Raw genomic sequence first — 27,238 nt, forward strand, 5'->3', positions numbered from 1 at the left:
TACTGTTTTAATATTGCTAATACTGTAAATGAACATGGTCATGCCAGGTATATACTTCGTGGTGTCTCAGTTCAAGCCTGACGTGGTTCTGTTTCAGTAATTAGTTTTTAATGAGTGTCTGTGAAAAGACCCCAGCTGGCAGTGTCGTACCCGAGACGTTGGAATTACATCACGATAACGCCAAAGCATCGCATTCGTAACTATATCTGTCGTTTACACATATGCAGAAACAAATCTTAGTCAGCTAACAGCTATGTAAAATATGAATAAGCGGAATAACTAAGATATATCACTCCTAAAACCTACTTGAACATCGTACCCGTGTTGAGTACATTACGAGCAATTGTTTAATGAGCAAGGATCAGAGCTCATCAGTTCCGTTAGCTAACGCTAGCTAACTAAGGGTTAAGGTTGGCCATCTACGCCTAGGTGTCTAGAATTGGACTGGTGCATTTTAGCTAGTTAACTGTCCTAGCTTCCCTTGCTGGTAGGTTTTGCGTGCACGAAAAGGCGAACTGGGCTGATAACTGGAACTTATTGTTGAGTGCTAGCTCGCAGGCTAGCTAGCTAGGTTAGCCGTCTAGCTAGGATAGTTGTATATTTGGAGAAAAGCGCGACCGATAGAGTAAAGGTAAGTGAAATCGCTAGCATGTTGTTTTACAGTAATGAATACACGTGTCAGGAACAATGTCAAGAATTTACTGCAGGAAGAACCTACGGTGCCAAACCTAAGTTTGTTCTCTGTTGCTCATGTATACATTAGCTATCCTAGCCACCAAGAAACGAAGAAATCTTGCGTAGTGGTCTGGAATAGCTAGCTATCGATTTGTTTATTACATTTTGTTTTGTTATCCTTTTCCGTCGCTCAACAGAAACGTCAGCTTTGTGCTTTAAATTCACTGTAGTTAAGTGACTGAACCTGGCTAGCTATGTGATTGCTTTTTGCCTTTATTTGGTTTATGATCATGTCAGCAGACTTTTTGACTTTTGTCCTAATCAGATTTAATGCATATCAGGGTACTGTATGGTCATGCAATTCGACGCGTTTAATTCTTAACACACAGCCTAAACCTGAAGTTCCGATATGGAACTAGACCTGCTGTTTTCACAATGAATGAGTACAGCTTGCTTTTGTGATCTCAGGGCGTTTGACATAACACATTACATGTAACTACAATGTGTGACTTGAGATGTATGGTAAGTGCGGAATCACAGCTCAGGGGCGCGGCGCCTTGCTTTGTAGGACAGTTTGTACCAATCACACATGTCCAGCCTCAGGGGGTGAGGAGGCTGTCTGAGGATGGTGTGCTGTGACGACCCTGCACCCGTTTGTTTTGACCTTTCTGAGTTCTGTGTAAATGAGTGTTTTGTAGTATCTGTTTTACTTGTTGGTTTTGTGAAAACATAAAATAACACTAGTTTAGATGTTTAAGTAAGCTAGCTAGCTATTTCTTGAAGCATGTTATTGTTTGCAGCAATATTTGCTTTTCTTAATAATGTGATAGCATCCATCTTTGCCAGAAACTGCAGTAGTGCCATTTTTTTTCTTGTGCTTTTCACCAACATTGCGATTGGACTGAAGTCCTGTCTATAGTGCCTGAAACTAAAACATTGACTCAAGGCTGAGTGCAGCACAGCATGTGGCCACTTTCAGCAAACAACAATCAATAGTGCCAAAAGCTGATGCACAGTAATGACCCATATACTGTTTATAACTTTTTTGCTCAAACTGAAAGCTACAAGTGGCCAGTGCAGGAGGCTCCATGACTGTTGCACATTTACTAATGCTTGGGTTGACTAAACATTGGGGGACTAATCTTTGGGTTGTCACTTGCAGTCTATGACTAGCAGGCTAATTGTAGTGGTGATCATTTCAGCATAGTCTTGAAACTTGGTGATTTAAAGATGATTTGAGCTTTTTTGGCATTAATTAATTAGAAATCCTGTGATTTCTCTATGTGTGATTTTACTTGGGACATTCTTGTTCTTACCTCAGTGGAATTCTTGATTCGTGGTCATTAGCGTTTGGAGATTAGGCCAAAACTAACACAAACACTAAGTAGGAGAAAGGAGTAGGAGTTCTTTATGGTAATTTTAGGGTCACTAGGGTCACTGATATTTCTCCCTTCTTCTGTATGATGTAAGTGACCCCCCCCCCCCCCACCCCCGAGGAGTTGAGGGCAGAGTGCATGAAGTACTGGCCTTTCATGTTTTCACCCATCTTGGGGCCTTCATCTTTGGGCTTTTATTTTACAGCGGAGACCATCAGGATGGCTGGCTTGGAGAAACGGGAAAGAGGGAGAGTGGTGCAACCTAGGGAGCTTTAACACATCTGGTCAGTTCATACGCGGGAGGACGGCCATGTCTGAGAATGAGGACGCGGATCAGCCGCGCTTCTTTGTGGGAGCGGACGACGGGGAGGGGGAGGAGCTACTGGACCCTGGTCGCGTGCTTGGCTGCGACTGCCTCTATGAGAATGTTGTGGAGGAAGATGAGGACGCAGAGGAGGAAGAGTATGACTCTGTAAGATGAAACTTTTATTATGTTTAATAATACATATGTTTAATAATAAGCGTGTGCTGGATCTGTCTAGCTATACTGCAGTATAACACCCTGTAGGAAACCTGGTTAATAAGTATTAAAAAAAAAAAAGAAGTAAAATAACTTATTAACTTAAAGAAAAATGTGTCAGAGTTCAGTTTCGAGTTAAACATATCAGGGAATTTACCTTCACTTAGGCCATTATATAGTTGTAAAAGCTAAAGCACCGTGGTGCAGTGAGCCCTAACCCGGCGCCATGCTCCCTCCACACCGCAGCCTCCGGAGAGACTGATCGTGGTAGGCATTTGTGCCATGGCCAAGAAGTCCAAGTCCAAGCCCATGAAGGAGATCTTGGAGCGTTTGTGCCTTTTCAAGTACATCACGGTGGTCACTTTCGAGGAGGAGGTCATCCTCAATGAGCCAGTGGATAACTGGCCCCTGTGTGACTGCCTCATCTCCTTCCACTCCAAAGGTGAGTAGGCCTGGGTTTGTGTCGCTTGCATGCAGAAGCCATGGTTCCTCTACACATCACCTGCGCTGTTGGGGCGGTGGCCCATCGAGGGAGTGCAGGAAATACCCAGGAGAAAGTCTGTTCCAAAAAGGTCACATGATGCCTGCCTGAGGTTCCATGTTTGTGAAGTGCTTTGGATCATTCACGGGTAGTAGACACAGGCTGCCTAAAGCCTTGCAGTTAGGTTGGGAATGTTTGCTGCTCTCTGCGGTCATACTTTTTTCTGATGTTGCTCTTGTAACTTTGTTAGTGGGAATAAAATGTAAATGTCAGACCCAAGCCTCTGGATAGAGATATGTTTGTTGGGCACAGTAGGGCTTGCCTCAGAGTGTGCATGCAGTCTGTACTCCACATGTGATCCTGTCTGGTGCCATTTAGAGTTTTGATGATGCACAGACTATCCTGCTGCTTTTTACTATAGGAAGGCTTACTCTAATGCTATACCGAATACCTTTGGAATTTCCACAGTTTTCCTTGGTTTTTGCCTAGTAATGCAATGTTTGATCTGCAATGTGTCCTCTTTGCATTTTGTTTTCCTAATTATTAGCAGAATTGTTTTAATATTAACCATTGTGCAAGCATTATTTAAAAACAAATGTTATTGATTCAAAATTCACCATAATGTTAAGCATGATTGTTATTGCAGTTCAAAATATCTGCTAAACAGTGATGTTATATTAATTCTGTATACTTTTTATGATGAGCAGGTGTAATTTTATTTCCATTACACTTTTCCCCTACATTTTCAGTATCACCTTTTAAAGGCCTTTAAAGTTTCCTGTCAATAAAAAAAAAATTAAAAGAACACTTTAAAATGCTAAAACTGTATAACAAATTAATAACCTGAATGTAGGTGTTAGGCCAACCCTATTAATCTGCAGTGGTTTAATTAATAATTAAGTTGCGTGCTAAAAAGCCCTGAGTGAAGCTTTAAAATGTCAAGGCAGTGTTATGCTAATATTGATTCTTTGTTCTCTCCTGTGCATTGTCTTACTGCTGGTTAAAGGGTTTCCCCTGGATAAAGCTGTATCTTATGCAGAGCTCAGAAATCCATTTGTGATCAATGACCTGGGCCTGCAGTACTGCATCCAGGACAGGTGAGCCCCTTGCCTCCAGCACCACCCCACTGAGGGCTTCCCTCACCTCGGAGGAATGGGTACACAGTGAGAGCACTGGAAGTGTTTACCTCGACTCTGTTCTGGAGTTGCAGGGCACTACTGTGAGACTGCTGCTACCATGCCATTTTGGAAAATGAGTTATGTGTGTGGTTTATCTTTGGTCATTGTTGTAAGAAATGCACTTCAGAAATTCACTGAACAGTTCATTTTAAAGTGTACAGGAGTGAATGTACATGATTTGAAACTTGACTTGAAGCTGATCCTATACTCATACAGAAATGCTGTGGGTGTTCACATCTCTCACTCTCTCTGTCTCTCTCTCTCGGCATGGGTAGGAGAGAGGTGTATCGTATTCTGAAGGCAGAGGGTATCCAGCTCCCGCGCTATGCTGTTCTGAACCGAGACCCAGCCAGACCTGAGGGTTTGTACACACTCAAGTGTTTGCAAACATTGCACTTGGTGACTGATACTTGTTAATGTTTGACCTTACCAAATCACTGCAGAAAAGATTCACCCAAGTGATTATTTCATTATGAAGAGATCTTTTATAGAATAAAGATCTTTTGACCATTTGGGTTGCTTTTTCTCCACTCACACTCAGCTCCACATTGGCTTTAAAGATGTATTTTTGCAAGTTGGTATTAATGAGTGCAGTGTCAATTTCCTTTTTCTGGTCTTTTAATAACATGCACCTGACCATGCTAAAAGGGGTTAAAATACTGGATCTTTCTTCACAGTTGCATTTTAACTGTCCTAATACTTTGAAAAGAATGAAACAGAGGGTCTGCACAGTGGAGTTTCATCTAACAGCCAGTTTAGACTCCAGCATGCGCTGATCTTTGGTGCAGCTGAAGGTAACTGTCAATCAAATCTCTTTTGTCTGTGGTAACTGCTGATGCCATGGCAACATCTGTCACATTCTCAGACAGAGTACTCTTTTTACCCCTCCTCTTCCTTCTGTGTGTGTCTCTGCGTGCGCATGTGTGTCTCACTCTCTTCCTCTTAGTCCCTGTAGTGACTCAGCTCTGCCCATCTCTTTCCCCTCTGCGCTGATTATGTGCGCGTGCGCGGAGCTTTGACTAATGAAACGGCAAAGCACTCGGCTGAGGGCCACTCCGCAGTCAGCCACTGTCATTTCCGACACGCTTGTCCTTTCCACCACTTCTCCTAATCTTGCCGTGTGTGCGCCTTATTCATAGCTGCCGTTCAGCTCCATCGTGGCCTGCTGCTCCTTCCTTCCCTCCCCATGCGGGCTGAATGGTGCTAAAACCTCAGAAACCACTCCCATCAGCATTTAAACTGAAATCCTCTCGTGGAAGTATGTTACGTAAGCACTTTGAATTGGGTGGAATTTGAAGGAATGCTCCTCCAGCGCTAGCGAGAGTTCAGCATTCCCAGCTCATTGCCCCCAGCAGGCTTTGTTGCATTTTTCTGTGTGTGTCCTTCTCCACTAGAACAGTGTATAAGTGTACCTCCCCCACAGGCCCTGCCAAGCCTGCTAATGTCAACCCTAAACAGCACGGTCGTAAAATTAGTCCTGAATTTGTTTGCAAAACACCTGCCAGCTTGTCTTCTTATGGGTGCTAGCTTCTCCTCTGAAAAAGAAATTATTAAAAAATGCCAACATGGGCAACAGTGTATGAAAACTGATAGGCTTTCTATAGCTCATTTCCCTTTGCATAATGCTTCCAGGCCCATCTAGCTATTTATTCATTGCTAGTAATGTCTTGGATGACTGGTTGCTTTAAGCACCATGTCTCTGGGGCTTGGCCCTAAATGCTGAATGGAACAGTAAACCTGTGTGTGGCCACTCAGAGGCCTGACCCCATCAAGGCCACTCATGGCTGAGAGCAGACCCCAATGGCACATCACTTGTGCTCCAATAGAAGAGACTCTTTTAATTCCCTTCACTCCTATCATGACATGTTTGGCTTGGTTTGTGCGCAGCTGTGTTAGAAGTGCTGTCAAAGGAACTCTAGAAGCATTAAGTGTTCGTTCCGGAATGATCACAGTGATGCAGCTGGGCCACAGACAGATTTACTTTGTCTCTGAGTGCTCCCCAGGCGAGAATCGCTGTGATTGGTCAGCTGCATTGCACCTGTAGACAGTTTGTTGGTCTTTCTCAGTGCTTCCAAGGCTAGCAGTTCGACCCTTTATCTGTGACACTGCAGTGCCTGGAACCTTTAAAAGGCCACCAGTGGCGGTCCCGGCCCACTTGCTTCCACATCCAGCAACATGGTACTGGAACTGTGTCCCAGCCACGGCAGCAGTGCAAACCTGAGTGACACTTGGTTCCACTGGCAGTTCAGCAGCTGAATATTTGATATAATATTGACACATGTAGTTTGTAAACGAGTTACACTTCCTCATGCTTTATATCTTGAGCTGTTTTTAATAGAGTAGCAATGTCTGATGCGATGATTTAAATTTTGCATTGCGTCTGGCTTAAGAAGATTATATTTACTTTGTCTCCTGCATGGGTAATGAAGGACATTGAAAGATTAAAGTGGTGTGAAACAGAGTCAAGATACAAAGCTTGGTTCCTTGGTTCCTGTTCTTTGCAGAGCCGTGCTAACAGAACTGTGAGAGAGCATTGGCCTCTGTAATCCCTGTCTCTTGCAGTTCACCTGAGTATAAGTCACTGAAAAGTATAACCCACTTATGTGGGTTTTCCTATTTATCAGCATGCCAAAAGGAATATTGTTTGTGGTTACGCTGCTGTGTAGAATGCAACCTTGTGGAGGGCGAGGACCATGTGGAGGTGAATGGGGAGGTTTTCCAGAAGCCTTTCGTGGAGAAGCCAGTGAGTGCTGAGGACCACAACGTCTATATCTACTATCCAACTTCTGCAGGAGGGGGCAGCCAGAGACTCTTCCGCAAGGTGGGGCAGCGCACGCATGTGCATGTGAAGCACTCATCCCCATGTGCTTCAGTTACCTGACCTTTGTTATACAGATATACCAACAGTCGCACCCTGCACTTGTATTGAAACATGTTTTTGCCAACCACAGGCTCATTTGTAATTAATGGGATGCTCCCCAACCTCATTCACTCACTGGCTTATGCTGCTTTTGGTCTGACTGTGTTGTCATTTCAGATTGGCAGCAGAAGCAGTGTATATTCCCCTGAGAGCAATGTCCGGAAAACAGGCTCCTACATATATGAGGAGTTTATGCCTACAGATGGGACTGATGTGAAGGTATTGAAGTCTTTGTTGGACTGCCTTTGTAACTGTCGGGGCGTGTCCAGCGCTAGGTGCTAAGAGCACACACTCTATTTGAACTGTAGAGTTTGAAGGCATTATCAGTGTGTCTATCCAGCCAAAGCATAGCTGTAGTAATTAGAAGGGCCCCATGGTGTCACTGTATTGTTGCATGCTGTTGTCAAGGTATGTGTTGTCAAGCATGGCCAATGTTCCAGCTGTTCATACAAACGCACTATTCTCTTAAGCATTGCTCTCCTGTTTGTCCTGTCTTAATACCCCAGGTCATGTATGTCTATGTAACCTTTCTTATCTGTTAAGTAGATACGTTGGGTGTGTTTGCCTGTCCCAGGTGTACACGGTGGGCCCAGACTATGCCCACGCAGAGGCCCGGAAGTCACCCGCTCTGGATGGAAAAGTGGAGCGGGACAGTGAAGGTAAAGAGGTCCGCTACCCTGTCATCCTCAACGCCAGGGAGAAGCTCATAGCGTGGAAAGTCTGCCTGGCTTTCAAGGTAAGCACACAGTGGGCAGCCGAGCCCAAAGCAACTGAGCCCGTTTTTCAAAGCGTTTTATTTCGTTACTGAGGAATTATCACAGCGCAGATTTGAAAATGCATGAACCAAGGAGGAGCTGCAGGATCAAGTGTATTGGGGATCATCTGTGTGACAGCAGTAAGCAACTGCCATGCAGTGAGAAATACATCACCAGAATGGTTTGGTTTTGTGCTGGTTACCACAGTTACGGTGCTCCATTTTGAACAGCACTAAAGAAACGGTAAAATTTCCATCTGTATGCTAATGCCTGCCATTTCTCTAAACCTGTAAGACTTGGTGTTCACTTAGAATTTTTTTTCATGACTTTCAAAGAGAGGGCCTTGGTCAGGACAGTGCTGTCCTTGTGACTATGTAGGATACTTGTCATTGTAAACAGTGAAGAGCTCACTCTCTTGTTGCTTGGCTTTCTTTACCGACAGCAAACAGTGTGTGGGTTCGACCTGCTCCGTGCCAATGGCCAGTCCTATGTTTGTGATGTCAATGGCTTCAGCTTTGTGAAAAACTCCATGAAGTATTATGATGACTGTGCAAAAATACTTGGGTAGGTCCAGTTTTAGGTTTATATACTACAGCTTAAAATTGTGGGCTATTTCAGTGAATATCCTGGCTTGTCCTGGATATTCTGGGGGGGGAAGGTTTTTTTTTTTTTGGGGGGGGGGGGATACATTTTTTCTGTCATTGCCAATAAGCTGTAGCCGATTTCTGATCAGGATTACCAGGTGATGTTTAGTTCATACACTGAGACTTCTACCTTCCGTTTCCTCAGGAACACTGTCATGAGAGAACTTGCTCCTCAGTTCCACATTCCATGGTCCATCCCTCTGGAAGCGGAGGACATCCCCATAGTTCCTACCACCTCTGGCACAATGTACGTGTTCCATGTCTCAGCCACAAGACCCTTTTCACCTCTGCGGCAGTAGAACAAGAATGCACTAAACAAGAGGGTTCTCATATTACCAAATGTTGACCATGCCCTGATGGGGAACTCTGTCAGTCCTGGGGCTGCTGTACCACTAATTTGGTGTTTTCTGGTTAAGACTTGAATCCCATGTGGGCTATTTAAGAAATGTTCTCATTCTTCTATGATGTTTGGTAGGATGGAGCTGAGGTGTGTGATCGCTGTGATTCGACATGGAGACAGAACACCCAAGCAGAAGATGAAAATGGAGGTTCGGCACCAGAGGTACTGCCTTCAGCTCCCCAGCACTCAGTGGTGAATCACCACTGTGGCCAACACGGTGCTGAAAGTACTTGATCCTGCAAGTGCAACTTGGCTTTGGCGGAGCTGACTCTAGAATTGCTGAATGCACTTGGGCTCTGCTGGTACAGAATGCCACGTTGGAGATGAGCTCAGCCCTGAAATGTCTCTTATTGTGAAGATAAATAGAGTATTTTTGTCCACCATGAGTCATTTTGTCTCTTTCAGGTTTTTTGATCTCTTTGAAAAATATGAAGGCTACAAAAGCAGAAAGCTGAAACTAAAAAAGCCAAAACAACTTCAGGTAAAGAAATTAGGCTTTCAGATAAACGCGTGTTTATATATTGTTTGGTGCACATTTATAAATGTAATATTTTCTTCTCAACAGGAGGTTTTAGACATTGCCCGACAACTGTTGGTTGAACTTGGGCAGAATAACGATACAGAAATTGAAGAAAGCAAAGCCAAACTTGAGCAGCTGAAAACTGTTCTTGAAATGTATGTGAAGTTTTTTCATTTAAATGGCCCATTTATTATTTGCACGACTCAGTGCTATTTATTTATTTACACTAATGTTGTGTCTTTTGTCATGTTTAGGTATGGCCATTTTTCGGGTATTAATCGCAAGGTACAGTTAACCTATCTTCCCCATGGTTGCCCAAAAACATCAAGTGAAGAGGAAGGTAAGACCTGTCATGTCCTGCAGAGCTCTTTAACTTGCAACTGGGTTTTGATTTCGTTTAGGACTGATTTTGATTGATTTGAGTTGCAGTTGGTTGTGATGATTTTAGTTGTAGTTAAGTGAGTGTGTGTGGGGTTTCCTTTTCCTTTTTAGATGTGCGCAGGGATGATCCATCTCTGTTGTTGGTGCTGAAGTGGGGTGGTGAGCTGACTCCAGCAGGCAGGGTGCAGGCAGAGGAGCTGGGCCGGGCGTTTAGGTGCATGTACCCTGGTGGACAAGGTATAGTCTGCCGAACCCTCATATTCACATCATTACTCTCCCCAAGCCTCAGTCTTACTTCATCATTCTTTAGTCACTCTCCTTCAACCTTGCTCCTTTATCTTCCCAATATCAAAGGTTTCACTAGTGCTCCACTAGTTTGGTGGTATGCCTAATTGCTCTGCTTTAAACACAGTGTACAAGCACCCAACAAGCAGTCTGCCGACTCATGGCAATTACTTTAAGTGCACTGATGAAAATAAGGACCTGCTCAGTATTCTGTGAGCATTACGACGAATTGCGTGACCAAACAAGCCTGACCAAACAGACTATGATTATATATGTATTATACAGAAGACTTCTAATTGGTTAATAATCATCAGCATGGCATGTTTGTAGTAACCCATCTGGGTTCTTTATATGTCCTGAAGATTAATTTCTTAATAGCGCTTAATATCTCAAACTCTTGATTGTGCTTGTTCCTTCAAAGGGTTTTGCCATCTACTACATTCTCAAACTGTGTCTGGCAGGTGACTACGCAGGCTTCCCTGGCTGTGGCCTGTTGCGTCTGCACAGCACATACCGGCATGACCTGAAGATCTATGCCTCTGACGAGGGCCGCGTTCAGATGACTGCAGCTGCCTTTGCCAAGGTGCACTTTGCCTCAGTTCAACTCCTCTGTGAAAAACATGACTTGCTGACATGGTGTGTGTTAGATCAGACAGAGGTTCAGAGAGGTATATTTTGGATAGGGCATAAACACTGAGAATAGACATGACTTGGACATTTGGGTAACCAGATTGACGCATACAATGCTTTTGGCATGTGTTGTAAAAGCTCTAGACATGATGCAGTTTCACTCATTCGCCATTAACTTTTTTTGCATGTTTAATGTTTTACATTTCTTGTTCTTGTAGTCGCTGTTGTTATTGCTTCTGTTGGTCAGTTTTAGCATGCTCACATGTGGAATTGCTCCATGCCGTGAGTACAGGGTCTGCTGGCCCTGGAGGGTGAGCTCACTCCCATCCTGGTGCAGATGGTAAAGAGCGCCAACATGAACGGCCTACTGGACAGTGACAGCGACTCTCTGAATAGCTGCCAGCAACGTGTCAAAGCTCATCTCCATGAAATCCTGCAGAAGGACCGGGAGTTCACCGATGACGACTTTGAGAAGGTCGGTGAAATCAAAGAGCAGTGTGGAAGGGACACACAGGAGACACAAGCAGGCTGTGTTTTCTTACAGAGTGATCCAGTCAAGGATTAATTAATTATGAAGAACCCAGTCGTTACTGAGCCATTGTGGCTCTGGCTTTTGAGTGATTTCTTCAAAAGGGGGGGGGGGGGGTTCTTTTTTTGGGTGTGGGGGCAGGGAAGCTGAAACAGTCACAAATGTGGCTCTCCCTCTTAGGGAAGAGAGAATTTTGAGGGTTCCCTCTTCAGAACTGCCATTCTTGTCAACTTTACAGGCGGGGGATTTTCGCTCCTAAACCACAAAGTGCCCTGTGCCTGTGTTTATTCCCATTTCAATTTTCCTCTGTTGATAGCTGGCTCCTACTACGAGTACATCATTGGTGAAATCCATGCAGATGATCAAGAACCCAGTGAAGACATGTGATAAAGTCTACTCCCTTATCCAGAACCTTACCTTGCAGATTAGGCAGAGGATGGAGGAACCGAAGTCAGCAGGTACGAGACCTGAAGCACGGTATCTTCCACACTGGTGTACTGGGAAAAAAATATAATACAGTCCTAAATGGCTTGTGCTAGATCTATGCATGGACTCAAACTTTCTTGCTCCCTCCCTGCATCTCTCAGACATCCAGCTGTACCACAGTGAGACTTTGGAACTAATGCTTCGCCGCTGGTCCAAGCTGGAGAAGGACTTCAAAATGAAGAACGGTCGCTACAACATCAGCAAGATCCCTGATATCTACGATTGCATCAAGTACGACGTGCAGCACAACAGCTCCCTCCAGCTGGACCACACCATGGAGATCTACCGCCTCTCTAAGGCACTGGCCGACATCGTCATTCCACAGGTGACATCGCGACACACTCTCATTCTTTTAAAGTGGCCTTTCTCAATAAACCTATGTGCTTATGGTAACACATGATTGAATTAAGAGGCTTCTTTCTATTGAGGGATTTCAAAAGCAGTGAGGTTGGGGCTTAAGTAGGTCGCCAATTCTTTCAAATCCTTCTCGGCAGGAGTATGGTATTTCTCAAGCTGAGAAGCTGGACATTGCCAAGGGCTACTGTACACCTCTGGTTCGCAAGATCCGCTCGGACCTCCAGAGGACACAGGATGATGACACGGTCAACAAACTCCACCCAGTGTAAGGCACTGCAAGAGGCCAGTAAGGCTTTTCAATGAGCATTCTGGGAATATTCCCTTTTTATGTTAGTTTGTTAGGCCAAATCCATTGATTGGTTTGGATGACTCATTCCTGTTGAGTAGAATGTCCCTCCAGTTCCCATGTCCCTGTGCTGTGTGCAGGTACTCTAGAGGTGTCATGTCTCCAGAGCGTCATGTGCGCACCAGGCTCTACTTCACCAGCGAGAGTCACGTGCACTCCCTCCTCTCCATCCTACGCTATGGCGCACTCTGTGACGTAGGCTGTCTTCTTCTAGCATGCCCTTCTCAAATCCGTGAAAGCAGCAGACATTTTCATGAGTGTCTGGAATTAGCTCTTCTCTGGGCCTTAATTACTGTCAGACTGTTTTACTGTTTCACTAAGATGTACAATACCTAGAGGACATAAACAGTGAGGTGTGAGACAGTGTAAAGAAAAAAAATCAAGAACTGCAATATTCTTGTCAGCTTTTTATAGCTTTTATTTTTCCATGTTGTTCCAGTTAGTTCTAAAGCACTTTATCTGACTATTCATTTTAATTTAGTTCTACAAATTCAGTCTGCTCAGATGGATGAAGTGGGTCCTCTTTAGTGATTTGAATCATTTTGTAGGAGACCAAAGACGAACAGTGGAAGAGGGCCATGGACTACCTCAGAGTGGTCACTGAGCTGAACTACATGACCCAGATTGTTATTATGCTCTATGAAGACCCCAACAAGGTACAGCTGCATTCTGCTGTACTGGCCTACACATCCTTGTTGGCCTCGTATTGGGCACATGCTTTGGGTGATGCTACGGTTCGGGCTAACTCGCACTGCGTGGTTCCAGGACCTTTCGTCAGAAGAGCGCTTTCACGTGGAGCTCCATTTCAGCCCAGGAGCGAAAGGATGCGAGGAAGACAAAAACCTGCCATCAGGGTTTGGCTACAGACCAGCATCCAGAGAGGTGATGCATGTCTGGCTGCCTGTCAGCCTGTGTCTGTTTAGCCTTCTCACGCTCTCATTTTCTTAGTGTCTCATCATTCATGTACAGGCAGACAGCAGAAAGTCAGCAAGCAGCTTGTACTGTGTATTAGCAGTTGTACTCCTGTCGGTGGTTATCACTATTATCACCTGTAATGGCAGAACTGGAGAGTTCAAGGGGCAGAATGTGACAATAGCTTGTTACGCTTCACTCAGAATGAAGGCTCCAAGAAAAAGTCGCAGAATGACAGTGATGAGGAGTCAAGCGCTCAGAGGCGGGATGAGCCAGACCGGGCCTTCATGATGTTCCGGCCCATGGTGTCTGAGCCCATCTACATCCACAGGAAGTCCCCCCTTCCTCGCTCCAAAAAGATTGGCTCTGTAGAAGTAAGTGGTGTCTACTTGGGCTTCCTCATTTTAAGGGAGGGAGTGAATAAAGTATTTATTCTGTATATATGAACTTTGTCTGGTTGGTTTTTCTGGATGTCTGTTTCTGTGAAATCCTGTTTTTGGATAACGCTACAGATTTTAGCAGTGCCTTGCCAAGTATTGCAATACATCATTGAGTTGCATGTACTAGGAAAGTGCCAAAAATGTTATGGAATTGATTTATTAGAACTTTAATTGCATTTTATGGAGAAAATATTTTTTGAAAGTATGCTTTTAGCATATAGTTAAAAACAAATGTTTTGTTTTCATTCTCTATTGAGGTTTGGTTGAAATAATTCTGCTTGTGAATAGGGCTTCTGTGTGTGAATTATTCCCTGGTATATTTTGTGTTCATTTTGTGAACTGTGAATATGTCTACTGGATGCATGCAATCAAGTCCACTCTGTTGTTAGAAAACTTAACAAAGAACAGTAGACCAGTGATTGCAGTAAATCCAATACTTTCATCATATTTGCTTCACTAATTTGGGAGCACTGTGATGATTTCATTTCCAAAAGTATACTTTTCATGCAATTTTCTGCTTGGTCTTGGCTATACAACTGACTAGTGGTAGGAGTATATTCTTTATTGGTCAGCTCTGAAGTGTCTTAAAACAAACCCACATTTACACCTGTCTGACTGTCTTCTAATATTGCAGTAGTGCGTTTGTGGCCAAAGGTTTTCAGACTGACACAAATTTTGCTTTTCACAAAGTTTACTGCCTGTTTTTTTGTAGGGCCTTTTGTCAGATGTTTATATGGTATAGCAAAGTATAATTATAAGCATTACATAAGTTTTTTAACTTTTTTATTGACAAATACATCCAGTATAAGCTAAGACTTAATACTTAGTGTTGACCTTTTTTTTTAAAACTTTTTTTTATTAAGAGTTCTGCAATTTGCTTTGGCATGCTGGACATCAGTTTCTGGGCAAAATCTTGACTGATGGCAACTCATTCTTGCCTGATCAGTGCTTGGAGTTGATCAGTTTCTGTGTTTTTGTTTGTGCACCATCTTTTTGAGGATTGACCACAAGTTCTGAATGGGATTGAGATCTGGGGAGTTTCCTGGCCATGGACCCAAAATTTCAATGTCTTGTTCACCGAGCCACTTGGTTATCACTTTTACCTCGTGACATGGTGCTCCGTCATACTGGAAAAAGCATTGTTCATCACCAAATTGCTCCTGGATTGTTGGGAGATGTTGCTCTTGGAGGATGTTTTGATACCATTCATTATTCATGGCAGTGTTCAAAATTTTGAGCAAACTCACTCCCTTGGATGAGAAGCAACCCCACTCATGAATGGTCTCAGGATGCCTCACTGTTGGCATGACGCAGGATGCATGGTAGCGCTCACCTTTTCTTCTCCAGACAATCATTTGTCCAGATGTCCCGAACAGTCTGAGGGACGCTTCAGAGAAAAGACCTTTACCCCAGTCTTCTGCAGTCCAATCCCTGTACGTCCTGCAGAATGTCAGTCCGTCCTTGGATGCTTTTCTTGGAGAGAAGCGGCTTCTTTGCTGCCCTTCTTTACACCAAGCCATCCTCCAAAAGCCTGCGCCTCACTGGGCATGCACACCTGCCTTCTGCCATTCCTGAGCAAGCTCTCATCCAAGGGAGTGGGTTTGCCCATTCAATGGGTTGTCATCAGTCAAGATTTTGCCTAGAAGCTGGTCTCCAGCATGCCAAGGAGGGTCAACACTGTAAATATTTAAGTCTTAAACTGGATGTATTTGTTAATAAAAAGTAAAAAAAACCAAACAAAAAAAACATATGTAATGCCTATAATTGTACTTCACTATACCATATAAACATCTGACAAAAGGTTCTAAAAAACTGAGGCAGAAAACAAATTTTGATTGTCTCAACTTTTGGCCATGACTAAAGTCTGTTTAGTGACTTACTGTCACGTGACCACACCCCAGCCTGCATGTTCCGTAGCAAAGGAATAGAACAGTGTGAATATGTATATTCTTGTTTCCCTTTTTTTCTTTTATCTTGTCATCTAGAATTGGCAAAAACATTCAAGAAAAGTACAAACTATAATAAAAATTCTATTAAAGTAAATATTTTAAAAATATATTTTTAAAGTAGTATAATGGTGTGTATAAGGTGGGTGCAGTGCATTCATTAGGCTTGTATTTGGACAGTTGAATCATACTGTTCCTTAGAGACTATGCACTGTGTTTATAAAGCTGTTAAGTTTCACTGCTGATCTCCCTGACTCATAATCAGTAGTGTCATTGTAATTGCTGTCAGGCATGCTAAGTTATTGCTAGCGTCTTGCTCGGACTTTGGCATGATCACCTCAGTCATTTTATTTGCAGTATGGACTGAGGCTCGTTGTTTTAAAATCAGGCTGTAATTGTGTTTTTCGTTCATGGTTCAGTGTTGTCTTTGTCTGGGCTGTAATTTCAGCCCCTCATGTTAGAGATTATAGGTGTTCTTAAGGCAGGATGGGCAAGAAATGCTACCACAGTTGCTACAGATGTTGTCACCAAGCACTAGACTCATAGCATAGATAAATGTCTATTATTTGACAGCTGACACATTTGTCAATTAGCACTTTTACATTTGTTCTTTTATTTATATTTGTTGTCTTCTTTAGTCCCCATTGCAGACAGACTTTATCAAGACCTCTACTGGCAAAGTATGACCATACGTAAATTTTGTTTGTTTGTTTGTTTGTTGTTTGTTTGTTTGCTTTTCTCCTTCTTGTACAAAGGGCCTACCTTGGGAATGTTGATGGGACACATAGCTGGACTGTTGTTAATGTTGCATGACTGTGCTGTTTCTGCCCCTCTCTCACTTCCAGGAAGAAAGCCCCCTGAGTGTGTCTAGCCCTGACTCTATTGGTACCTGGATACATTATACCTGTGGTGTTGGTACTGGGCGTCGAAGACGCAGATCAGGGGACCAAATAACTTCCTCCCCTGTCTCCCCCAAATCACTGGCTTTCACATCCAGTATTTTTGGCTCATGGCAACAGGTTTTTACAAATTTAATTCATTCTTCACTACCGCTAACTCCTTGTTCATGCGCGCCTGAGAAACCTGAAGGCAGTCAGCAAGGACACCTAATCAGCAGATTAATCAAAAGAGTATTTTTTTTATTTACTCGTTTTTTTTCCTTGTTTTTATTATTTATTTTGCCATTTTTCATCCCATGTAAAGATTGAACTCAGGAGAATTGAGGGTTGGTTTGTGCCATCTGAATGAGCAGTTTCTAAAGATCATCCAGTGTCATGTGACATCAACTAACAACGGAGGATTTTGGGTCAAGCTGCATGTTTGTTTGTTTTTTTCGCTCCTTACCCCTGGCTTCTGTATTGTGTGGAATAAATCTGAAAACTGACTTGTTTAGTCATATGACTAATTCAGTCTCGAGGGTTCATGGCATGCCTGCAGGTCTGTACCACAGATCGTTCACCTTCCTACACAGCTGAAGTCTAGTCACCTGTGGTTCCTGTCCTATACATTCTGTAATGATGCCTCAAACAAGAGTCATATCTTCAGGGCCACATGCTTTTAAAAAAAATTGCTTTTGAATTATTTTATTTTAAGGTAATTCTTTTTTATTTTATTTTTTTTTCTTTTTAAAATGGCTTTGTTTTTGTGCTTTTTGTTTTTCCATCACCATCTTTCCTTAACAGTGCCTTTAATAGGACACAAACCTACTAAAAAGGACTGATCGCTATCTTAAAATAATCCTGTATTTAGCATTCACGCTGTAGACATTGGAGATTGGAGCTTGACGTTGTAGATAAATTAGCTCATCATTTTCTGTATTTGGCTTCTTCCCTCTGTTTCCTCCTAGAGCAAGTACATTTTAACAACCAGTCTAAACTGCCTGTTGAGGCATTGGGAGATGGCGAGCTAAGTTTTGGGATTGTCTGCTGTATAACTTCATTTCACCAGATTTATTTCAGTAGCTCTTTTCATTCATCTGCTGACTCTCATTAGCTGTCCTTTGCACCCTGCTCCATTTCAATGTCCAATAACTGGTTTTCCTTGCCTGGATTCCACTAGGACTGGTGGTATTGGGCTTTTCAGTCCTTACCTTGGATGGGTGTTTGTCCCTCCAATTGCCTCTTCCAGAGCTCAAGTCCATCTCTGCTTTGGACCCCTTTGTCACTCACTGCTCGCTGTACTCCACCTGGAGATATGCAGCTAGATTCTCCTACATTTTTATCCTTATAGTTCATCAATTTCTTTACACAACACTTGAAAGATTACGGTAAAAATTTGAATGTGGTCCTTATGGACTGTGTCATATTAATGGTAGTGTGTACGTACGTGACAGTGATGGGTGATAGAATTAAGAGTGATCTTGTGCTACGAATCAGTTTGCCAAGAAAAAGTAATAAGCTTGTTTTCTTCATAGTGATGTTTACATGTTCAACCCACTGAAATATATACTATAATATAATACCATGTGTTAATAATAATAATAATAATAATAATAATATTAAAATATATTTAGATTTTTATCTCTTTTAAGATGTAATTTAGACTGAAATATGCTGCTTTGTAACACGTTACTATTGATACACCCAACATAATTCTAACAGTTCCTCATAGCTGTAGTATTTAGATTTAGAACAATCCAGTGAACCTTTAGGGTTGTTTTTTTTTTGGTTTAGTTTTTTTGTTTTTGCTCAGAGATGGCTCTGAGCGCCAGGTAAGCACTGGTAGGTGTGAGGATGGACTCATAGTCCTCCATTGACCCTTGTTTCCACCATCCCACCTCCAGCTCTCACCCTTCCAGTCCCCAGGGTTCTGGGCTGGACTCACTCCACACCCCTGTCACATCAGAGAGGATCCAGCCATTGCAAGTCTACTTTGGTTTTGCACGAAACTGTGAAATTAACATTTTCAGCAGAAACGCCTGTGAGCTGTTTTTTTGCTGCTCCTGTTGTTTTTGCTGTTGCTGCTGCTGTTCTTCCAACACAGGTGCAAGTGCCTATTCGGTTCAAGTTGTGCAGTGGCGTCTTGTGGAGTATCTGCAAACTGTTGCCATGTCTGTCTTCATTCCCGTCCAGCTCCCTGGTGCTCCGGCCTGCCCTGGTGCTTTGTGCTGTCTGACGTCTTGCGTGAAGTGGACCTGTTGGCTATGGGGACGTTGCATGATCCATATACCATTCATGCTGTCTTTGTGTCGTCTGCGTTGCCTTTCCACTAACGTGTTTTCAGTGCGGCTTATTAACATCTGTCTGTCTGGAAAAGGCCTATCTTTCAAAGCAAATGTTTAGATTCTCTTTTGTTTTTCATTCCCTTGTCTTTTTATTTTTGTCGCATGGTTAATTTTCTTGTTTGTGCTCTTCTAGGTCCTCTCAGAGAACAACAGTCATGGAAGGCCAGGCCGACTGCACGGTGATCAGAAGCTCACAACTGGAATAGGTAAGGCGATTCCTCCTTTTATTTATCTCCGTACATATATTTTTTTTTTTGTTTAATTTAACGAATAATTATACATAGACCACATATTTATTGTTTGCCTCTTATGGTCTTATGGTGATGTTCAAAATTACACTTAAATGTTTTGCATTGCAACAAAATGAAATCTGTCTTGACTTGGCATATTATCTGATCTTTGTACTCTCGTATTGTTGCTCGTGTCATGCTTCCTCAAGAAATGATAAGAAGTCATGCAGTAGTGTTGTGCAATTTCCTTCCAACTCTTCGGTCTGAGTGATGGCTGTATGCTCTTTTAGCACTGAGTGCCTCCTTTGCAAAAACTGCCCTGTTGGTCCTCTGACACCCAGTGATCAATTACTAAAGGCGTGAAATCAAACTTTAAAGTGATAACTTTCAATTGGCATAATCTAAACACATTTTAGAGCAAGATTTTTGCCACACAACCAACTAACACGGTGCTGACTCAGTTTCTCATACATGCTGGTAATGTCCTTTGTACATGTTTACTGAACGGTAAACAATGACGAGACTGGAATGTCACTGGCGGGCATGCCACGTGCATTCCACATTCAGATCTGTTCCAATGGCTCTGAAGCTAGAATGGGGAAACAGGAGTGCTGATGTCAGGGGTGTGGCCTCAGCTCTTTGGATGATTAGAATTCTTATGTTTTTTGTACAGTCATCCATTTGTTTAAGGATGATTCCAGTGTGCCCCCACACATTGACAACTATTTGGCAGTTGCGTATATTGTATTTGCATAATCAAGCTGCATTTCAGACTGTGCAAAAATAATTAAAAGTCTTCCCCCCCACCCCCATAATACTGAAAACCCATCCACTCCTAATGGGCTCTAAGATGCATACGGTTAAGCAAATACATGGTGTCTCGCTGCTGCACGGATTATTAATAGGACAAGTTGTGTTTTATACCTATTCTAGGAGACCACGGTGTTTTGTTGTCTCAGATTTTTTTTTTGTCAACCATTTAATACATTCAGTGTTTGATATATATAAATCTCAGATTTAGATGAATACACCAGTTAGTGAAAATGACATCTGTTCCACCAAGAAGCAGTTTCCTGTTTAAAGCAGTTTGTCATTAGCACAACAACTGACATTACTGTCTTTATGGGATGCTCTTAATGAGGCTGCACAAGTCTTTCTGTGGCAAGAATCTCCTAGAACTGCATGCTGCATGCATTGCGAGGTGTGGCTCTTGGAACACACGATTGCTGTATGTATCTGCTCTAACTCCCATCAGGGTCTCATTGTGCTGGTCTGTTCAGCACCATGGTGCTGGGAGGCTCCTCCAGCGCACCTAACCTACAAGATTATGCTCGCACACACCGTAAAAAGCTGACCTCTTCTGGCTTCTTAGATGGTATGTGCAAACGCACGCACACATTTTGTTTGTTTGTTTGTTTGGTGGTTGTTTTTTTTTTTTTGTTTTTTTCTTTCTTTTATTCCCCTTCTTTTTTGGGATTTGATGATGCGCCGCAGGCGGTTGGTTACTTCTTTAATTCTTTATTTGGCTGAAGCGTTATTCCTAGGAAGCCCACTTTTGTGTTGTGACATTGAAAGTGTGCATGGTTGTGTCCAAAGATTCAGGGGTGATGTGTATCTTCAGAACATTCAAATTTTAGTTTAGAAAAATTCCTGTGGCATTTATTTATTTTTGTGTTTGTGTATCATTTTGTTTTACACATTTATTGTCTTATTACAAAAGCTACTGTTCTACATCAAGGCTTACATTTACTTTTAAATATGTTTGTAGAGGACTATGGTATATCAAAATGCCATATATTGATAAAAGAATAAGACTTGAACAGTCAAGTTATATTTTAACAAATGCACAGATGTTTCTTAAAGGTAAGTGTAAGGCTTCTGAAATAATTTGGGAATATTAGCATTTCACAATATTATACTTTTATTTTGACATTCGTTACAAAGAAACGTCTACGTACTTTTAACATAATTTGGTATGAATTGAAATTTAAAAAGGATAGTACGGCAGCATCCACAACTCTTTGTTTATTAGATGATTTGTAGTCATCAAATTATTCTTAATTTTCTCCAAAAACAAGTATTGCACCTTGTATAGTAATGTGAAATTGTATAATGGTTTCCTTTGGTAGTAGTGAAAGCAGATGTGTTTCTCCATTTTATTAGGTACTAATAGATTAATCGATATAGATGCAAACAGTCTAAAAAAGTGTGTTTTGTTCATGTTATAAAATCATGAGAAAAAAAATTTGTTGGTTTTTTTTTTTTAGCATTGTTATCTTCAAAAAATGATTGGCTCTTACCTTATTACTGTCATTTTTGGTACTCTGCGTATTTAGCTGTTCTAGTCATTTAGTTTCATTTGGCACTCGATTTGATAAATGGATCATTAAATTTTTTCATTAGTATGCCTTATTGGTTACTTTGTTGTGTACTTAATATACTTTGCATGCCCTTAGAACTCTTGTCATTTGGACAATTTAGGTAATGCAGAAGACTTTATTAAGGATTTCTTTATTATTGGGTTTATGATACTGATACCACATGTTTGGGTATATAAGCCTTGCAGAGTAAAGTATGCCTGGGTTGGCATGCTTTAAATCTAGATGTGACTGGGTACCACTTTAAAGGCAGACCGCTAGATCGGCCAAACAATCAGCCATGTGTTCCCCCCACACTCTTCAGAATGCAAATAAATGCACCCTGTCCATTTGCAAAGCAGACCACCACAGCAGTCAGAAATTCTTTCTTTCTTTTGTTTTGTGCGCATCACTTTGCTTGGTAGAGCATCACCACCAAAGCACTCCTTTCCTTTCTTCACCCTAACGTCCAGCATGCCCTCTAACAGCTGCTTTTACTGCCCTGGTCACCCCATCTTCTCTTAGCTCTTGTACATTTTCAGGTACCTGTTTTTCTCCTTCTCAGAGGCCACGCGTGGTTCTGCTGTAAAAAGATTTTCTATCTCATTTGCGCGACACCCAACCAATGGTACGTTTGCTTTTGTTAGTTCCCAGTACACCCCCTTCTACCTTCCTCATGCCCATTGTTTTGTTCTGGATAAACTTTTCAGTTTCTACCCACTAACTGCAGGGCTGTGCAAATGGAATGTGGCCATTGCATTAGGATGGCCTTCCACCTTAAGGAGAGACCCCATGTGCTGTGCTTTTCTTTTTCTTTTCTTTTCTTTTCTTTTCTTTTTATTTCCTGTTCTTTTCTTAAAAACAACAACAAAGCTTGTCTCCTTCACTCAATTCTTCCATAGTTCATTCAATAAATATTGACCATTTTGTGTCAGCATCATACCGTAGTATAATGCATTTGTATACATGTTTATTTATATATAAATGAAGATGAATGATTTGAACAATGCTTGGTATTACATCATTTAAGCAGAATTGATCATGTTAAGTGTTCAGGGGCTCTGAATAAGCATAAATTATAGGTGGTCAAACTGATCTAAAAGATGGTGAAGCAGGGGCCTCACCATGTGTCTGTAGATGCGATACAGCATTTGTAGGGTGACGCTGACTTTTTATATCATAATTAAAAGTATATATTTTGTGTGTTATATACAGTATATATGCAAGGTCTTTGCTTGTTAATTTTTGTTTACTTGGGTAGCTAATTATTATTGATGTTTATTCATATGTATTTAGATATATTAAATTAGCACATTGGGCAACAGGTGTTGTATGTAGTTTGAAAGTACAGAAATGCCATGATCTCTTTCCAGCGATTACAAATATATTTTTAAATGAAATATGCTTTGTGACTGCAGCTGTCTTATGAAGTTTTAGTTTTGGATATTTTGGGGGTATTATTTTTATTGTTTTGCTTTGTTTTGTTTTGAATCTGCTTATCTAAATGGGTCAGTGTTTCCTACTGTGTTCTGTGGTAAGTGTTAATTATGTAATTTTCCCATTTATATTCTGTTTGGTGTTTTTGTTTTGGCTCTAATATCCGACCTTTAGTAGAAGTAAGCTCCCCTATTTCTCTGTTTTAGCCCCAATTTTTAACCTCAACCAAATTCTCAACCCGTGTTTCTCTCTCCTTGTAGCAAATAGTGTTGTAACATGGTGTGCTTTAGCAGCATATGTATTTGGGTCTATTTTCCAATTTAAAATGTAGCTTTTAATATCTTACCGTACTGTACATTTGAATGTACCATCTCAGGCAAGAGATCAAACTGTATGTCTACTAAGGGGAAAAATGTGCATTTACATTTCTTGGCATTCAAATTCAGGCCAGATCAATTCCAGAATACTCTTGAGTGTGTATCCAGCAGTTACAAAAAAAAAGAATGTTGAGGATTTAAAAAAAAAGGTCCACACTCCACAGAGATATGAAAAGTTCCCTTAGTTACGAAATTGGTTGAATTCTGATTTGAGGCCCAGTTTAATGTAGAATTGAAGCACCCAGATGAGTTATTTTAACATGAAATGTTTAATCCGGAATCTTTCTATTGCAATTACAGAGGCTTTTTAACAACATTACAAGTTTAGAACTAGTTTACATCTAGCACATTCAGCATGTGGGTTGAACAACCATGCTGCCATCCTTCTTAGCAAACTGTTAATGCTGCCATTGCACAGTTTTAGCACTGGGTTTAGCATTTGGGCTTCTTGCATAATCGATTTGATTCTTTAAAAAAATTGGGGCCGGATTGGACAGCATAAGATTTGCTTTTTTTGTTGTATATCCACCACCATTGAACATCAGTATATCTCAGTAAATGTGAAGGTCATTGTTGTCTTTCACTCTTTCGTATTACATAATGTATATTAGAAAAGCCACTTCCCAAGTACTACTCTCACTAGTGATCTGCACCGTTCGATTTAAGGTTCTCTCACCTATCTTAACATGGCAAATTCTTTTACTTCTGGCCTAGCAGAAATTTAATTTTACATAACTCATGAGTTTTATCCGTTTTGCATATTTCTGTTTGCTACTCCAAGTCCTGTAATTGTGGGCTGGATAAAATTGCTTTACTGCTCACAGTAATGCATACTACTGTAAATTGTAATTCATGATCACGTTTAAAGGTTTTGTTGCAAACAGTGAGAGAATCTCTGATATACATTTGATATATATTATAGTGATGTGATCTGGTAAGAACAGGGCTCATTGGCCATATTTTGGTACATTTTTAATAAGTAGTACCTGAATCTTAGTTTAGTACTCCTGAATGTGTACTAAAGGTATAATTATTTATCTCTGGACAGATTAATTATTATTATTATTTTTTTTTTTTATATAGCAATTTGCTTCTGAAATGTGATCCATACCCCCACCCTTGCATTGCAGTAGACGTATTTGTGCAATTTAAAATCAGAACTGAATGATGACAAGTAATCCAGATTAATTGCATATGTGATTTTTCTTGCCAATCCAATGAAAAAATGTGTGTGAAAGGTAAGTACACCACCATTCTCACTCTGTAGCATCATCTTGGCTTATGATGTTGTGGTAGGTAGAGCTTCTAGTGAGTTGTACTGTACTTTGTGTGACCCATCTGCTTCCATTTTGCCCACCTCAAACACACGTTTGATGGTGCTGCTGCTCCTTGCCATCCTCTCAGGAAATGGAATGCCATATCTCTGTGTGTAAGGCCCAAACAGTGTATGTAACGCTTGTGCTAATTTCAGGTGAGCATTCTTGCTGTCACTGTTGGCCGCGCTCATGTCTGCACTTAACATTTTTGTGTAGGGTTCGAGCTGTACTCCATGGTGCCTTCCATCTGCCCACTGGAGACCCTCCACAATTCGCTGTCCCTTAAACAGGTTGACGACTTCCTCGCCTCCATCGCTAAATCCCACAATTCTGTACTGGACATTTCTGCATGCTCACCAGGTACAGGAACATTTGGCAGTTGGCACTCTCAGCCGTTTTTATTGAATGACATTTGAAAAAAAAACTCGATTTTTGTTCTTGTCACCATGTTGACTGATGTTCATTGTTTATTTTTTTTTCCTTAGCTGTTCAAGGAAAGAAGGCTCCTTTAAACACTTACACTCCAGCGAAGGTTTTACCCTGTCCTTTCACCCAGTCACTGGCAAAGAAGGCACCAGAAAGAGCTGCATCAGGCATGTATAGAAGGTTTTTTTAAAAAATGAAAAGAAATATTTTGAATGGTGAATTCTTATTTCATGGTATGGGAATAGTATGAGCTAAATCAAGATAGCAGTTTAGCTAATCATGATCCTTTTAAAAAGTGTTGGGCAAGTTACTTTTAAAATGCAGCTAACTGTTTTTTGTTTTTTTTAAGAGTAAATTAGTCAGGTATCCATCAGTGAAATGTTCCTGGCTACATGACAAATGTAGCGTAAATATGTTTACAGCTCCTGGCAAACAGTTTCTTCTAAACCATTTGGACTTGAGTCATTTAATCTGTATCTAGCTAAATGAAAAGAAATCTCCATGTTCGTTCATTCAGACAGACAGACAGACAGAAAGAGAAAGAGAGAGAGAGAGAGAGAGAGAGAGAAAGGGAGAGAGAAAGTGGCATAACACCAAACCAACAATCTGTCTGAGTTTATGCTCAGATCATTTTTTTCATGCCTTACGTACCTTATTCTGTCCAGTCAGAGGAGGGTCTTCCTCCAGTTTACCTGGATTAGGACGAGGGGACCTGGTTCAGCGTGGACTTGCTGGGGAAAAAGCACTACAGCAGAACTCTCCTCAGCGTGCCAGTGAGAGCCAAGCGCCCACTTTGCCCAACCTGACGGACCCGCAGCCTGCTGCTAGCATCGCTACCTCTGTTCTGCCAGCATCCCATGAAGACATATCTGGTCAAGCCCAGCATCTTCTAGCCTACTACAAGACAAGAGGGGACAGTGGAGCAACCCAAGCTCAAGCCTGGGCAGGGTGCTGCAGAGCCTCAAACCAATCGCGTCATATACCTGAATGCGTAATGCTGACACCTCAGAAAGCTTCCCATGTTGGCCATTGTAATGTCAGGTCAGCACAAACCAATAACCACAAAACCCAAAGTAGAGGCAGGCCAGTATTTGGCCCTGTCCTTGACGCACTCAAACACAGGCCAACCAAGCAAAGTTCTCAAGAAGAGCCTCGTGATGGTAACATGCAGCCATGCTGCACAACACCAGTGAGAATTAAGCAGCAAGGCTCATCAGCAGCCATGCTTCAGGAGGAGAATGCCACAGCAGATACCACAATACTGAACCACCTCTGAAGGTCTCCTGAATTAATCAGATAACAGTTACGCTAAACTGAATGTTATGGGCCTTGTCTTTTGGTGATTTCTTTGACTCAGAAGAATCATAGTTTATCAGTAGTTTAGCAGCAGTAGAATGAGTTATTCAACATATTTGTTTTGCTGGTCATACATTATTGGACATGTATGTTATCAGAGAAACGCCATACTTTTGCCATGTTTTATTGTCTCAGCCTTGGTTGATGTAGTATGTGCTGTATGTTCACCTGAGATGTTCGTGAAATTTTACATTTCTTGTTAGTCATATCTTGTACATTTGAATGTTTGAATATAAAATCATATGCATACAGCCTACTTTGACAGGCATTGTATTTTTTTGCAGTCTTGTTAAATATTTGAATGAATGCAGCAGCTTTTGGATCTTTAAAATCAAGGTTCTAAGCGCAATGCAATTAAATGTATGAAATGTTCTTTATTACACTGAATTTGCACTTCAGATCCTTATAAAACTGGAAGTGAAGTTGGGCTTAGAGTTACTGTTGTAAAAGACTTTTTCCATCAGATTTAATTTCTCTCTCTGGGTGGAGGATAAACCTTAGTGAATCAACTGTTGTATGTGTGATTTAAGAAATAAAGTTAATGTTTTGCAGCAGTCTTTCAGTATGTGAACAATTGTACGTATGCTGTGGGTGAATACATAACAGGCTAGTTATTTTTGTGATGTTAAATATGATTAAATGTTTCTGAACAGAAGTTTTCTAAGTAATATAGATTCTTTATGAGAGGATATTGTTGCAAATCCTTGGTTAGAAGTTTGGCCATGTGCACACTAA

At 41.5% G+C, this 27,238-nt stretch overlaps 1 protein-coding gene across 10 annotated transcripts; it reads left to right on the plus strand.

Annotated features, from left to right (window-relative positions):
• The first annotated feature begins 134 nt into the window (after positions 1–134).
• ppip5k2 (diphosphoinositol pentakisphosphate kinase 2) lies at positions 135–27,060 on the plus strand. 10 transcript variants are annotated; one of them, XM_027009017.2, is made up of 32 exons: positions 137–631; positions 2,257–2,523; positions 2,818–3,013; positions 4,059–4,149; positions 4,506–4,591; positions 6,897–7,051; positions 7,268–7,369; positions 7,725–7,886; positions 8,348–8,469; positions 8,695–8,796; positions 9,025–9,111; positions 9,355–9,430; positions 9,515–9,624; positions 9,724–9,809; positions 9,962–10,087; positions 10,597–10,718; positions 11,058–11,240; positions 11,611–11,752; positions 11,882–12,105; positions 12,275–12,402; positions 12,564–12,678; positions 13,032–13,139; positions 13,249–13,365; positions 13,599–13,769; positions 16,420–16,461; positions 16,627–16,800; positions 19,138–19,210; positions 20,490–20,609; positions 22,157–22,219; positions 24,938–25,081; positions 25,207–25,314; positions 25,813–27,060. In XM_027009017.2, exons 2-32 carry the CDS (start codon positions 2,362–2,364, stop codon positions 26,421–26,423), a joined length of 4,308 nt encoding a protein of 1,435 aa, XP_026864818.2. In that variant the 5' UTR covers positions 137–631; positions 2,257–2,361; the 3' UTR covers positions 26,424–27,060. The 10 variants fall into 10 exon arrangements, with proteins under 10 accessions (XP_026864817.1, XP_026864818.2, XP_026864812.2 ...); XM_027009011.2 differs by lacking the exon at positions 16,627–16,800; XM_027009008.2 differs by lacking the exon at positions 16,420–16,461 and having other exon boundaries at positions 138–631.
• Positions 27,061–27,238: the final 178 nt, after the last annotated feature.

This window comes from Electrophorus electricus, chromosome 17, assembly GCF_013358815.1.
Source record: "Electrophorus electricus isolate fEleEle1 chromosome 17, fEleEle1.pri, whole genome shotgun sequence".
Classification (NCBI taxonomy): Eukaryota; Metazoa; Chordata; class Actinopteri; order Gymnotiformes; family Gymnotidae; genus Electrophorus; species Electrophorus electricus.